This window comes from Perissodus microlepis, chromosome 11, assembly GCF_051167445.1.
Source record: "Perissodus microlepis isolate ML-2025 ecotype Zambia chromosome 11, ASM5116744v1, whole genome shotgun sequence".
Lineage (NCBI taxonomy): Eukaryota > Metazoa > Chordata > Actinopteri > Cichliformes > Cichlidae > Perissodus > Perissodus microlepis.
Window position 1 is genome coordinate 15,788,394 of NC_140471.1, and position 15,530 is coordinate 15,803,923.

General features: G+C 41.6%; 1 protein-coding gene across 5 annotated transcripts; it reads left to right on the forward strand.

Moving 5' to 3' along the window:
• The first annotated feature begins 1,764 nt into the window (after nucleotides 1–1,764).
• sybu (syntabulin (syntaxin-interacting)) lies at nucleotides 1,765–15,528 on the forward strand. Of its 5 annotated transcripts, none has more exons than XM_084942858.1 (8): nucleotides 1,765–1,876; nucleotides 7,185–7,228; nucleotides 7,436–7,622; nucleotides 8,004–8,204; nucleotides 10,377–10,476; nucleotides 10,660–10,812; nucleotides 12,051–12,206; nucleotides 13,728–15,528. In XM_084942858.1, exons 2-8 carry the CDS (start codon nucleotides 7,205–7,207, stop codon nucleotides 14,890–14,892), a joined length of 1,986 nt encoding a protein of 661 aa, XP_084798984.1. In that variant the 5' UTR covers nucleotides 1,765–1,876; nucleotides 7,185–7,204; the 3' UTR covers nucleotides 14,893–15,528. The 5 variants fall into 5 exon arrangements, with proteins under 5 accessions (XP_084798984.1, XP_084798985.1, XP_084798983.1 ...); XM_084942859.1 differs by lacking the exon at nucleotides 1,765–1,876 and adding an exon at nucleotides 2,584–2,768; XM_084942857.1 differs by lacking the exon at nucleotides 1,765–1,876 and adding an exon at nucleotides 2,584–2,764.
• The last annotated feature ends 2 nt before the right edge of the window (nucleotides 15,529–15,530 follow it).

Here is a 15,530-nt window from a genome sequence, read left to right on the forward strand (position 1 = left end):
GAGTGATAGTCTTTCGGGCAGCCAGACTCAAAATGCCATATAACAGCTTGGTCACTTTATCCACATTTACTGAGTATAAATATCCAAACAAGAGTTCATCCCAATTAAAGGGAAGTTGCATACTAAGAATAGTCTGTAACTCAGAGTGAATCGAAATTCAAAAAGTGTTGATCAATGGACAAGACCAAAACAAGTGGAAATGTTTTATTCCTTGGGTCCCACAGTTTCTCCAGCAGCTGGAGTAATTAGGATGTTTACTTTGTGCAGGTGTAATAAAAAACCTACAAAGACTCTTCCAGCCAAAACATCTCCATATATTAGAACTAGAGATTCTCCACTGAAAAGCACATTGCTGATACCAAATATCATTTGAGATTGCCATATTTGTTTCCCTTTCCCATTTTTATTTAATGTAGATTGTATTCAAATTCTTAACCTCTTGTAAACCCTTGTACAGTCTAGAAATCCCTTTGAGACCAGGATCTGCATGGTATGCCTTAACAAATATATTCAGAACAGGAAGAAAGAAAAGATTTGTTCTCTTGGGTATAAAGTTATGTAGATGATGCCGGATTTGAAGAAACCTAAAAAAAAAATCTGTATTGCTTAACTGGTATTGATCTTTTACTGATTGGAAGTCCCTAAGAGTTCCCTTATCATAAAACATACAGTATGCCGTTAAGCCTTGTCCTACCCAGTTTTTATATCTCGCATCTATCTTATTGGGTAAAAAATCGAGATCATAAGAGCACCATCTTAAGATCCTGGTCTCTTCATTCCAATCATTCTTGTTAAGAAATTGTAACCAAAGTTTTAAAGGCAAGTTAATCCATTGGTTTCCTTGATTAATTTGTTTTTTAATAACTGTCACATCCCCTAAGCTTGCTTGAATTGGAAAATCTCTTGAGGCAGCTATTTCTATTTCTTTCCATCTTGCTTGGTAGTCCACATTGCACCAACACACTAGGGTCCTCAGTTGAGCTGAAACATAATAATCTTTCAAACATGGGAACCCCAACCCCCCTTTATCTTTAGCCAGCTGGATAGTTTGGTACTTGATTCATGATCTTTTCCCCTGTCATATGAACCTGGAAATTATTTTGTCCCACTCCTGAAATTGTTTATCAGCTATTTCCACTGGGAGTGTTTGGAGATAAATCCTCCTAGGCAAGACGTTCATTTTGACCGTATCAATACGCGACTCGAAATTTAAAATTGGTATTAAGTTCCATCTTTTAATATCCTCATTTATTTTTTAGCACAAAGGTTTCAAATTTGCATGATATATTTTTGAGAGATCTTTAGGGATACTTACTCCAAGATACTTAATTTGCTCCAAATCCCAATTCAAGTTAGCTTTGGACTTAATTTCCTGATTTGACGTATAATTAAAAGTTAAAATCTGAGTCTTCGATATATTAAATTTATAACCTGATATTGAGCTAAAGGTCTCCAGAAGTGATAACAGCTTGGGGAAGGTAACATTTGACCCTTTAAATCATTTTAAATCGCATTTATAGCAGGACGGTTAACAAAACGTTACACTGAAACTGCTTCAGCTACATTAACTAGTGCTACTATTACTTTCCCTCCTGTTTCATGTCGAGCTGCTCTTTGTGGAGTAGGCCTGTGAGGGCAAAAATGGTAGTTGATTTCAAACGCGCATACGCTCAGCTGTTCTGTTTACCATCTTAAAATAAAGCATCACTGCCCACCGAGCGTCAGTGTCTTCTTGTTCCAGCAGAGGTCCTCCGTGATACAAGACAAACTCCTGCTTAGAGGTGGCACGCTGGCATCTTAGTCACTGTGCTGTGTTTCCATTTAGAATCCACTTTAAAACGACTGGAATTAGCTGATGAAAATCCAAATAAATGAGGTAAGACAAAAACATTAACAGTCGAGTTATTTCACCGCGCTCAAAGTTTTATTTTTATGTCTGTCACTCTGATTTCAGCACATTTGCCAGTCAGCGGCGTGACAAAAACACTGTTTTATGTATGTGTGTGTTTGCAGAATCTGTAAACGTTACGGCATGAATGGCATTTAAAGCGCCAGCGTCGTATTTCAATCGGCCTCAGTTTCAGCACCATGGAGAGCCAACAGGCCCTGACAGCGAGTCAGCAGACAGTGTTTACCTTCATGTACATGTTCGAGCAAGAAAACCAAAAAAACAACAACCTTCTGTATGTGTACAGCAGATGACATTTTTATATCTGGTATTTAAACGGTTCTAACTTGTGTCCGTTGGGATGATTTTAAGGAATGCCGCAAATCCGTGCAGGGAATGTAAAATCTTTGATAGATGATATGGTTTCGATCAATGTTAAATCCTGTTAAATCTAGTTTTGCAGTGTCGGGGGGCGTGGTATTATAATATAGCATACTATTGCATCATGTGTATTTCTAAGAATAATGTATAGACTAAATGTATGTAAAATTGAAACGTGGACAGCACGCAGTGTACTGCTGTACAAAGTCCATATCGCTACACGGTGGGGGGGCTTCGGTGGTTAAGTAACGCCCCGCTCGTTATGTAACACACTTGGGATGGCGGGCACTTTATTGCGCGCGCACAGTCAGTGGTCTCACTTCTTGCCCAATCGCGTGCGTCGTCAGTCTGCACTCAGCTCTCATCCGCACGACATCCACACAGCAGCGCGCAGGCTGGCACCACCAGCAGAGGAACGACCCTTTGTGCTTCACCCAAACTGACGCGCATCCTTCTGAGAGACATCACCGTTTAACGTCACCGTCCACCATCCAGGCAGGTGTTGTTGTGTTTTTGATCCTCTCATTGAAAACGATGTCGCATCAAACGCGTGTTAGCCTCTAAAAATCTTCCCTTAAAACTATTTTAGGAATGGCAGCAGGTGGGGAGGGGTGGAGCTGTTTACAAGTTCAGGAGCGAGTCTTCTTTAGATTTTTTTTCCAATCATGATATTTTTGCCTATGCGCATAAATATGACATGTTGGATGAAATCTGTCCACCCCATGCTTGAAGTTGTTTACAGCCAGAGACGTCCTGTAGCTGACTCCGCACATCGTTATTTTGGAGACATGTCAGCGCCTCAGGAAAACGTTCCCAGAAACTGCGGGGGCGCCACATGAAACAAAACAAAAATCCCACGGCTGGATGCGATAGGATAAAAATGTAAATCGAGCAACTATTAAATGGTTATATGAAAAGAACCGCTTTATTTGTTGGTATGATATTACCTACATAGGCTTTATAGTACTCAGTTTAAAAAAAGAAAAGGAAAAATGGATTTTGAAGGGAGCTGTGGTAAACAAAGGGAGGCATGTAAACACATGGTGCGCTGTCCGAGGGTTTATTAATGATGGTTTAAATGGCTGCCCAAATTCTCTTTTATTTTGGGTGTTGACAGCACTGGAAAGACATGCAAACGAAAATGATCGCCACTATATGGAGAATAATTCTGTTGACTGTGGTTTTCTTTTGCATAAACACATCTTCTGTACTGGCTGGAAGCTATTTTACCAAAAGTCACTTTTAGTTTCAGAATGCTTCATGCTGAAAGTGAAAGTCACTTCCAAGCACTGGCATCATGCATTTATGATGCAGTCTGTTTAAGGGTTGGTGGGCTTAAAATAAAAGTTGCAGGTATGACATGTGACTCAGCAGAGAGATTGAAATCATTCCATTGAATCTTTCCTTTTTTTTATTTCAGCAAAGGGAGGGGGAACAAGAGTCAAACATCAGCTGGTTTTCACAGAAATCAAGCAATTTAATGCCTCAGTAATAAACACAGCAAATGTACCGACTGCATTATGACGTTAATGTCAAAGTGGAATGAGAAGCTTCGCATTAGTTCATGTCTGTCACCACCATTATGAAAAAACACATACTCTGGGATGGATTAAGGGAATTATTATTGACGCCCACTCCATGCTGTTTTAAAACAACACCATCTGGATGAGGGGAGTAGCTCCAGTGGAGGCTTAAAGACTTGTTTACTTGTATCCCACTGACAGTTCTTATAAAACGTCCTTTCCCAGTTCATCTTCTTACTAAATCAGCAACCTCCCATGAAGTTTGTTTGGAATACAGTTTTTTAAATTATTATTTATTTATTTTTGGATTGATTATGGTTCATATATGCAGGCAATTTGGCTGTTTGTTGCTTAAAGGGAGTCTTTGCACCTTAGGCAGTTCTTAGCCTCTTACTCAGCAGGTAGCCAATCAACTTTGTCTAGAGACAAGTAAAGGATCAAATGTATGGGTGCGAGTGGAAAGACTTGGCCGCAGTCAAATCATCAAATATGGGTATACCACAGATGGATGGGCAGGAATCAATGTCAACACAATGTAACACAATACTACAAAACCAAGGTGTGTACAGTTCAAATAAAATCAATCTCAAGCAAAACTAAGTAGAAGAAAGGAACTAGCAAATCTCTTTAGTTCGTTTAATCAGGAGGCTTCAGTGCATAGGCTTATTCTAACTGAGACGTTTGACACTGTGACTAAGAGCTATATATTTACAATGAAAGTCCTTATAGCCAATCGTAAAGCTAAAACACCCAGCATCATCAGCAGACTGTCAGAATCCACTGAGACCACTCTTTTTCCAGCCAATTGTTATTAAGACACTACATTCAAAACTGAAAACCTCAGCCTCTGAGAGATACTAGAAAGGAAGTCAAAAGATCAATAAAGTCATGTCGAGTTATTTTCAGGGAACCATGGATGCCTTTGCTTTGCATAACGTCAGTCCATTCGGTGGCATCACCTCCAAAATTTGTCATCCTGGTAGCGGTGCTTCCTAAAAAGAAAAAAAATCATTGGTATTCTCGTGACAGTCTGCCTCATAGTTGTTTAGACACCACATTTCAGTCAGCACCAAAACTGTCAGACAGGCTGACACCACCATCCACATTTCCTCTTGACCACACCCTTTTTGATTGAAAAATCACACATCTCATCTTCTCTGCTCAGCTCTTGTTTCAGTTTATCCACATCCAGGTTTGTCTTTTAGTTGTTTGTTTGTTTTACCTTTAAAACCCATTAATGAGAGCCACAGTTAAAAGAAAATCCATTAAAAGTATAAAAATATAAATATTCATTGATCTCATCAAATCAGTTAATCACCGTAAACACGCTGGCTAGAGTACACAATGTTCATTCAGTCTGAGGAAAGCATCGAGCAGCTGAATGGTACCTCCCCTTCAACACTTCCAGATATTTCATCAGCGAAGGGCTGAGTAGGATGAGCAGCAGAAGCCTTCACTCTGTGCACATTCATACATAACTGGTTCCTTCTAGCTCGACTCTTTCGCACAGCTTATCCCCTTCAGTTGCTATGACTGTTGCTAGGGCACGGCAGCAGTCGCCTGGCCCTGCTTGGTGCCTATAATCTGATTCTGCCATGCTATTGCACCGGGCTTTTGTGTATTACTACAGCGAAGGATGAAATTGTGGATGCCTGAAAACCAAAAGAATAAAAGTGTAAGATAAAGTGGTGCAGTACAATTCAGAACACGTCAGTCTATTTTTGAAGAAGATGAAAGTGGAGTTTGAGTCCCGAGACTCTGTGTTCTAATTTTACAGTTCAGTTTGGTCCTTTGTGGGTTGGAAAGGAGGATTTTGCACACTTCTGGGCTACTCATTAATGGATAATAGGTCGTATTGGGTCCTTAGTTTTGCAAAGGCAGGTGATCGAAGTACTTTTCTTTTTAATGTAGGAGGGGGGAAGGTGAGATCAGAGTCAAAGGATGCGACAGCAGCACACAGGCCCTGGGGTCAATGACATAATTCCCAATGCCCCCCCCCCCAAAAAAAAAAAAAAGAATCTGTATGTACTTATGCAACTGACCCCCTTACTCGAGATGCTGAGAGGCAATCAACAGGCAAGAGGAACTAAAGTAATTTTATAAAGTTTATTCAAGTGTGAGAGAAGATCTGCATTATTTAGCTATGGAGCATCAATAAAAAATGCTTCTCTCTTGTTTAAATGTGCATGTACAAAAAAAAGTTCAGCGTTAGACCAGAGTTCCCTCTGCTTCGGCTTCTATTTCAAACCCTTTTATAGAAAAAGAAGCTACAGCATCACTCCAGCATCCATTAGATTTCATTGATTGAAGCACTTTGTGGCATTTGGCAGGCAGCCCTGCGCTTTTTGCACAGACAGCTGATAAGCAGAGTTAGCATGGCCTCATCTACTGTATTACTGTGCTTTATATCTATCATTTTAATCTGGGATAACTTTGATGAATAATCTGAACATGAAGAGATTGCTCTTTGTATCTGCATCTGCACAAAGACCGAACTGTTCCAAAACCATAAGCAAACTGAGTTAAAGGTCCAGTGTGTAGAATTTAGAGGTATTATCACGTCCAACTACAGATGTAAGTAAGTTTAGAACGAGCCCTTTATAGGCAGCACATCTTCTTATAATAATCCTGCCATGCTGCTGAGCAGAACAAGCAAACCGAATATGGTTTCTAGAAAAGACATTTCACATTTAGACTGAATCAACACGCTTATGAGCTCTCCATCATGCTTGGAAATGAAATGATTAATTTTGTTCCATTTTGCAATGTGATGCCATTAAATCTCACACAGTGTTCCTTTAATTGATTTAAAATTCATTTCTGCCATATGTTTTTTTGTTTGTTTTTTTGTCCAGGGTTAGGGTTAAAACTTAGATTTTCTGAACTTTTGATTAGCATCATTATGTAATAGTTTTCCTGCAAAAGTAAAGACATTTCAGCCCATGCTCTGCATGTCTTTATTGCTCATTGGCAAACTTCAGCATGCTAACACAGTAAACAGAAATGCCAAACCTCTGTACGTTAACATCAGCATGCTTGTACATTGAAGCTCTGCAACTATTAAGAGTCTTACATAGATGTAGACTCATAATTATTTTTACATAATCTCCTTTCATTTGGATTTTCTCTGTAATTCCTTTGCTTCATTTGATTGTTTATAGGCCGACTGATCCTGATATGAAAAGGTAGCCCACTGTTTATTTTTAGCATTTTTTTTATTTATTTCCTGTGTTGGGCCAAGTCTGCCTTCAGGCTTCTAGTGCCATCTGTACCAGACAGCATTTGTGTGTGTGTGGGGGGGGGATGACTTCCACATCAAAATTCTTATCTATATATGGTCCACAGGAATGTGACTTACCTGTTTATTTTTTTTCTTCTTTCACACTGATCAGAGGAGAAAGCGTGACGCACAATGGGACCATTCCAAGAATATGAGGTGAGTCTTAACTGAATGCAAAATACTCTTTTTTACCCATAAAACAAAGATAAAACAAAAATATCTGCAACCTTGCAGTTATTATCATAAGATAATTAATGATAAATATGACCTGAACTAAATCGTTTGGTAATTCAAGAGAAAAAAAAAAGAAAATCATAGTTATCATACATGCATTACATCAGTGCCTCCTGCTCTGATAAACAGGAAAACAAATCACCACAGAAAGGGAGCCCCCGCAGCCGCATCCCTCGTCTTGTCCTCCATCCTTTCCGACCGAAAGACAAGGGATCGCCTCTGTCTGATTCCCCTTTCTCAGAGGAGGAGGGCAGGGAGTGTGACATCAGCTCCGAGCACTCCAAGAGGACCATCAGCACCAACAGTTTTTGTTCTGGTAAGAAGCTCAGCTCCAGGGCAAGGGCAGGACATGCCTAATATGAAATGAACGTGACTGGTGGTCAACTGAAAAATCTTATGACAATACTACAATGCAAACATTTTACAAATTTTAAGCAAAGGTTATGCACGCTCAAAAAGAAAAAGCATCTTTGTTTGGTTTTCTCCCAACCTAGCCTCTATTAAGAAACAAAGCAAAAAATGCAAAGAGTGAATGTGTGTGACCACAGAAACTACTTGACAGCTACTTTCTGGTGGTGATGAGCCATTGTAAAAGCTGTTGTGCTATCTGCCACAGAGCAAACTTAGGTTGCGATTGACTGCCTGCCCTGCGCTGCCCATTCTTGGCTATTACTGTCTGTGTGCCTGTCTACAATAGATGACACCGGCTGCCCCACTAGTCAGTCTGTGTCCCCCTCCAAAACCCCGTCAGGCTCAGAGCAGAGTGCCCACGGATCGCCGATACTCCCAGAGCGCAAGACCAAAGTGAAGAGGGTGAGGGTGATGGCCGAGTGGAGCGGTGAAGCACGGAGCGCGCCGAGGCGCAAGAGGGAGCTGAGGTCGGCCATGAAAGCCAGAGGTACAAAAAAAAAAAAAAGAGTACTGCGAACAATACAAAAACAAAATTTCAGATAAAGCAAGAAATCTCAAAATCTTCAGCTTAGCCCTGCTGTATTATCATCTGATCCTAAGGTTTGATTCTGTTACCACTCATGAGTTTTGTTTTTTTCTACTCACAGACTTCTGTAGTGCAGCATGGTTATCACATAACAATTTCCCACTCTGGGATGCAGCTGCTTACTAAAAAGAAAATTGTGAATGGGAGAAGAGCCATTTGTGTATCTGTGCTTTTTTTTTTTTATCAGAAAATTAATTTTTTTCTCTTATAATCTGAGGCAAAGGGGGGAAATGCTTGATTAATAATCAGACTGAACAAGGGGCACTGATTGGTGGGGAGAAATGTTTGGGAGCTTAACCAATTAGGCTGATTAGCAGGAGGTCAGCTCACTGAAGGTGCACAGACTCTTAGTTGACTCTCAAAGTGGTAGAGGATCACTGAGATTTGAGCAGTTTTAATTGCTGTTGTCACTGGAAACAGTAATATGGTTTTGTTTAATGGAAAAAGACACTACTCAGGTATGACTCTGATTTCAGTTTTGAATCACTGAAACTCTAAAATGATGACCTGCTTTTGTTCTGCTTACATCACTGTGCCCAGGCCTCAAGCCTTTGTCCTGCTGCAACAGGACAACAGCAGAGAGAGATTGCATAAGGCTGGATAGCATTGGCTAATTGTGACGTTCCAGTGATATTTATGATGATATGGTTCATTTTTGGCTAAGCATTAGTATAGATTGCTCATAAATCTTGATGGAAATCCTGTTTAGAGATATCAACACCACAATCCTGCAGTGGTTGCTGATTGAAGGATTGTTTATGATTTTTAAAAAAGAAAATGATTTTAACTTTGGTTTTCTAATGCACAACAAAACTCAATCTAAAGTGGTTTCAGTTTCTAATGTGGCACGTTGGGAAAATTAATTGCTCTGATGCATTAAACTCAAATTAACTTGGGCTGTGGTTTAAAGGCAGGAGTCATATGACTAGCTGGTAACTTTTGGCTTCTTTTAGCAGGAATTTTAAGTAGGATCCTTTTTTTAATTTTTATAAAATTGACCCTCACTAAATTATGTAGAACCCAGAGTGTTGCTGGAGAAGTATAGCGGTGATCAAAAGTTGCACTGTGTCTTTGTGGATCCAGAGGAAGTATATAATGGTGTACCAAGAGAGGAACTGTGTGACTGCATGAGGAAGTCAGGAGTGGCAGAAAAATATGTAAGAAGACAGAGAGACAGTGGTGAGTTGTGTCGTAGGAGTGACAGAAGAGTTCAAGGCAAGGATGGGATTGCGTCAGGATTTGGCTCTGAGCCCCTTCTTGTTTGCACTGGTGAGGGATGGGTTGACAGATGAAGTCAGGCAGGAGTCTCCATGGACTCTGATGTTTGGAGACAACACTGTGGCACGTAGTGAGAGTCTGGAGAAAAAAGGAATGAAAGACGGACTACATGCATGTGAATGAGAGGGAGGTGGGTGAAATGGCCAAGATGCAAGGAGCAGAGGCAGTAAAGGTGGATGAAGTTAAATACCTGGGGTCAACGAGCCAAAGCAATGGATAGTGCACAGGAGAGGTGAAGAAGAGTGTGGGTGGAGATGAGTGTTTGGGATAATATGTGACAGAATCATGCAGCAACAGTGAAAGGGAAGGTTTACCAGATTGTAATGAGACGTACTATTATGTATGGCTTGCAGAGCAGACAGAGCTGGACATGTTAAGATTTTCTCAGTGGGAGTGACCAGAATGGATAAGATTAGAAAGGAGTATGTCAGAGGGACAGCTTAGGTCATGCAGTTTGGAGACAAAGAGAGACAAGGCTGAGATAGTTTGGACATACATAGAGGGGGGATAGTGGATATATTGGACAGAGGGTGTCGAAGATGGAGCAGCCCGGTGGACATGGAGAGGGTTGGTGTGACAGGAAGATGCAAGGGATAAGCTGAGATGGAAGCGGATGATCTGCTGCGCTGACCTCTACAGGGAGCAGCCAAAAAAAGGAGACATAATTTTGTAGAACCCACATTTTTACACTTGCAGGAATCAGTCAGTGTTTCTGCATCACTAAAGATGACTGTTCAACAGTTTTTTATCCTGTTGGGACATTGTGCTCTTTTTCCTTTTTTTCCCTTCCTTCAGGTAGTGAGGCAGACTTCAGCTCTTCCAGCAGCACAGGCAGCCTAAAGACCAGGGAGGTTCTCAGTTCCAATTCAGTTGGAAAGAAAGCTCCTTCACGCAGGTATGAGGTTTAATATGTGCATCATAAATCACTAACAGATTTGAACTTAAGTTTTCAAGACATGCATTATCCAGCAAGACTGCAGTGTGCATATACACACTTAAAAAAAATTTTTTTTATTAATGAACACCCATATTTATTTGTTGTCATTTATTTATTTTTATTTTTTTCTTTCATCTTAAGTCGCAGCACTCACATCAGGCCACTTCCGGTGTTCAAACCAGCCGGGAACCCAGCAGCCAACAGAGATGCAGAACTCTACGCTCCCTACCGAACTCCACCAAGAGCTGCCTCCTCAACCAACAGCAGCAGCTGCACCTCCAGCCCCACTTCTAGGTAATAAATATAGATTTCATGCTTATTTGCCGTTTTCTCTTTATTTCCTGTTAAATGTGTTTGAAGTGTAACCTTTTTTGTAAGAGAAGCAGGTACATTTTGGAGACTGTAGAGGTTTAGGCTGTGGTTCGGGCCATGTGCAGTGACCACTAGTGAGTGGGTGGCTGGATTAGGCTCAGACAGTTATCATTTCCTCTCTTGCAGCTGGCTGGGATTATATTGGTCATGATTTGGCTGTAGCTGGGATTAATGGGGATTTAATATAGCAAATGTCTGAATATGGTACCCAGACAGTGACCTTTCTGACTGGGTCTCATTTGCAACTAGAGCGAAAGCAGTTTGCTTTGGCAAAGAGAACAGGGTCATAAAATTTTTCATACAACAGAATACAGTTGCCTGAGTCTAAACTGAATTTCTAACATGGTGCTTAAGGCAGCAGATTATTTGAAAGGCTCCGTTAGTTTGCATCTCAGCCCTGCATAAGCCTTCACTTTAAAAATCCACTCTCAGGAGCTGTCCAAACGATAGACACTCAACCACAGACACAGAATCTGCCCTGTTTTCCATGCTCACAGCTTCCATAAGTGCATCATAATCCTCCAGTCCTGTCACTCCAAGACGTGCCGTTTGTCAGCATTCCTCTGCCTGGCTAAGTGTCATGTGACATTGCTTCCCCCTCACATGCTGCTTTCTCCAGGGCTGTATCTATTTCTGGCAGGGATGCAGCATATTTGCATCAAAGCCTAGAGTAACCCAGGTTGCTAGGATATCGTGCTGGTGAAAGAGAGCGTCTTAAATGCTGCTTTGCATATCACCCAAATCCGCTAGCTTTTTTGGGGGTGACAGGAATCCTTTTATTAGTTTTCTCTGAGCATGATGACACACCTATTTGAGGACATGTAGGGGACATTTGCCAAGGCTTTTTCCACTAAGGTGATTTCTTTGCTAGCTAATGCTGCTTGTATTCAGCATTTTAGGATTTTAAGTCTGTTGCCTGCATGTCAGTAATCCTGTGTCAGACAGTAATTCCAGGCTTCAGGGAGCATCTGCCCTGACAGCACTCTGAATTCGACTAATTACATTCTGTGGGGAGAATTTAGCTGAAGTTTTAAATTGGTTTGTTTTCTGCAGCTGTTTAAAAATGTCTGCTTGATGAATGATAGACAATCACTTCCCGAGGTGTAAACATCCACCGGCAACCTCATTTCCCTTTCTCCCTCTCTTTGTCTGCCCAACAGAAGGGCAGGTCTGGGCCGCTACCATTCATGTGGTGACAACCACGGAATCAGGCCTCCGAACCCTGAGCAGTACCTCACCCCTCTGCAGCAGAAGGAAGTGGCCATCAGACACCTGAAGACCAAACTGCTGGAGTCTGAGAACAGAGTCCATGACAGGTTGGCAGCCTCATGTCCAGCTGTTCAGTTTTAAGACAGGATGACAGCAAAAATGTACTGCTGTGCTGATGTAATGCTTGCATGCTGCAGTTCTGCTCCTCACTAACATCTTGTGAAGTCTAAACCCCCTGGAAAAGGAGTGTTGCATAAGACTGCGCATAGGAAAGCATATTTTTAAAGTGTTTCTTTATTCCTATGCTGCGCTTATAACAGTGATGGATTAAATAATGTCCTTGTCATTCATTAAATATGGGACTGTGGTTTAGCATGAAGACTCAAACAGGAGCATCTGGGCAAATGGCAAAATATGCCATTTTTATTTTGGGTGAAAATTTGAGTTATTTATTTTACTTTACTACAATTTCTTTGAATGTATACTAAGACAAAAAGGAGGCATAGTAAGAAATCAATAGGAATGGCATTGCTGGGGTTAGATGGATTAATAGATGGGGCGACCGTGGCTCAGGGGGTTGGGAAGCTCATCTGTAACCGAAAGGTTGCCGGTTCGATCGTTGTGTCCTTGGGCAAGACACTTGTCTCCTCTGGCCTACTGGTGTTGGCCAGTGGGGCCGATGGCGCCTCGCTTCGATATAGCAGCCTAGCTTCTGTCAGTCTGCCCCAGGGCAGCTGTGGCTACAACTGTACAACTTGCCTCCACCAGTGTGTGAATGTGAGAGTGAATGAATAGTGGAATTGTAAAGCGCTTTGGGTGCCTTGAAAAGCGCTATATAAATGCAATCCATTATTAAAAGTGTGGTAGCTAGGTTACACCAGCCATTCGTAGGTGGCCCACTTAAAAACCCGGGAATCCCATGGTGCCCACTCAATTTTAAATTTTCACTCTAATCAAAATACAAGACAAAAGATTCTTAAATTGTATTCAAAAACCATAAACAACACAGGTTGTTACCCAGTCATATGTCAAGTGTTAAGGCCCATGTGTGGCCCACCTGCCACTTCGACACAAAATTCAAGACATGAGCAGTAATTTTAGGTCAGAGTAATATTGCAAACTAATAACCTCCTATTTGATTAATTTTTTTTACATAAATGTGTAACTGTACATACTTTCATACATTTCAAACTGAATAGTTATTCACTCCCCCCTTTGAATTCAGGCCATGAGCCTTCACAGACATTTGTATTAAAGTGGCAGAAAACACAAAGTTACAAACTCAATAAGTGCAGTGTTTTTGTTTTTTTTTTAAAAAAAACAAAAAACAAAAGAAAACCACCTGGCATTTGTAAGTGGCCTAGGACTTCTGTCCATATAGTGTATTTCTCTGTTCTAACAGTAAATGTCTAGCCACCTAAACCCACACACAGTGGGTTGTCACAGCCATCCCCCAGAACATCCAGTCTTTAGCTAAACTATGTATAGCTTCAGACTTGGCATATAAGTGGCATTTTTTTTTTTTTTTCAAACTTACAGACTTTACAAATTACATGGTAAAGTTCACAAGTGTGTATTCAAAAACTGTTCCTTTAAGTTACTTGGATGTTTTCCTCCCTCTTTATTAGAGATACAGAGATTGAGGAGCTTAAAGCCCAGCTTAGCAGAATGAGGGAGGACTGGATTGAAGAGGAGTGCCACCGGGTGGAGGCTCAGCTGTCCCTCAAAGAAGCACGCAAAGAGATCAAGCAGCTGCGTCAGGTGGTGGAAACCATGAAGAGCAGTCTGATGGAAAAAGATAAAGGAATTCAGAAATACTTCATTGACATCAACATCCAAAACAGGAAGTTGGAGTCCCTGCTGCAAAGCATGGAGCTCGCCCAGAGTGGTGCCAACCTCCAAGATGAAAACACCCTGGACTTTATGTACGACAGCTCTGATGGCAGTGGGAAGAAGATGGTGGTGGATGAGGAAGGTGCGATGGAGCTGGGATACCAAGGAGCAGAGGCAATGGCAGACAGCGGGCTGCTGGCAAATGATGAGATGGCGAACAGAGCGGACATTTTGGAGAAGGTCTTCATGTCCACTGCAATGGACTTCAGTCAGGACTGTAGCAGCAAGTTGAGGGCCAGTGCAGAGTCTGGGCCCGGGGTGTCTGCGCTGTCAGGAGAGAGACAGTCAACCGATTCATCCACTGGAACCCAGCCCACTCTACCAGATATGGTTGCCACCTCAGGCACACTTCCACATCAGGACAAAGGAGTCCAGGCCGACATCATGCCCATGCCCCCAGACCTGCAAGCTCTGCTCTTTCAGCTTCTAAAGTTCCATGGGGTTGCAGCAGGAGATGCAGCTCTATCAGCTCCAGTTAGTCTTCTAGGGTTCCCAAACCTACCTGGCTCCATTTGCACCACCACCAAACAGCCTGACTCAACACCTTCCCAACCCAGCACATTTCTAGAGAGCCCCGACACCTCCGCCGATTCCGGCACATGTTGCTCAGAGCCTTCTGAGAACAGACGATTCATGGAGGAGCTGGACTTTACTGTCGGCGAGGAGGATTCTCATCTGTCATCAGGACTGGATGTGGTCGGCAAGCGTTACTGGAGCAACAGCTTCCTGGTGGATCTGGTGGCAGTAGCGGCACCAGTATTGCCTACAGTGGCTTGGCTGTACTCACGGCATGGCTTGGACGGAAGCACTCCGGTGTACAACATTGCTGCCCTGATTAGGGGCTGCTGCATCATGGGATTGCACTCTCTTCGTCACATCACTCATAGGCCTGATGCATAATGGCTTCCAATCCGCATGCAAAACCCCTGACCTTGAACTAAAGCACTTAAGCATCTTTCCAAGAGTATTTGTGACATCGTTGAACACTTGATATCAATGCAGTCATTTTGGTTTGAGCACTGTTATTTTTTTTTTTGCACTGTAGTTACCAAGAGGTGACATGGAAGGGATTATTTATAACAAAGTTTATTTATGTATTTATTTATGATTTACATGTATAAGCAGATCATCTGGGTAGATGGTTGTGTGTTATCATAGTCCTGTGGTGTCCCTAGCTGTTTAAAGCAAAAGTTCTTTGTGTTAAGAGATTTTCAGGAGGTGAAAGACTGACTGCTACTTTCTGTTTGATGGGTGGTGGGTTCTGGAATGTTTCCTTTCGTCATAAAGTAACCTTAAACCTTCAGCCAAAGCTTTAATGTAAGTTCACCGTTTTGTGGATTTTTTTTTTATTTTTTATTTTATTTATTTTTCCTCCCCTCATTCTGGGTGTAGAGCTTTACTTGGTACTGCCTGTGTATTGTTCATAGAAGCTAATTCTTCAAAGCAACTGACACTTGTTATGTGCCTGAGCAATGTGCAATACTGGTAGTAACATCAATGTCCTTGCATCTTTATTATTAAAGCATGATAATTCTGGC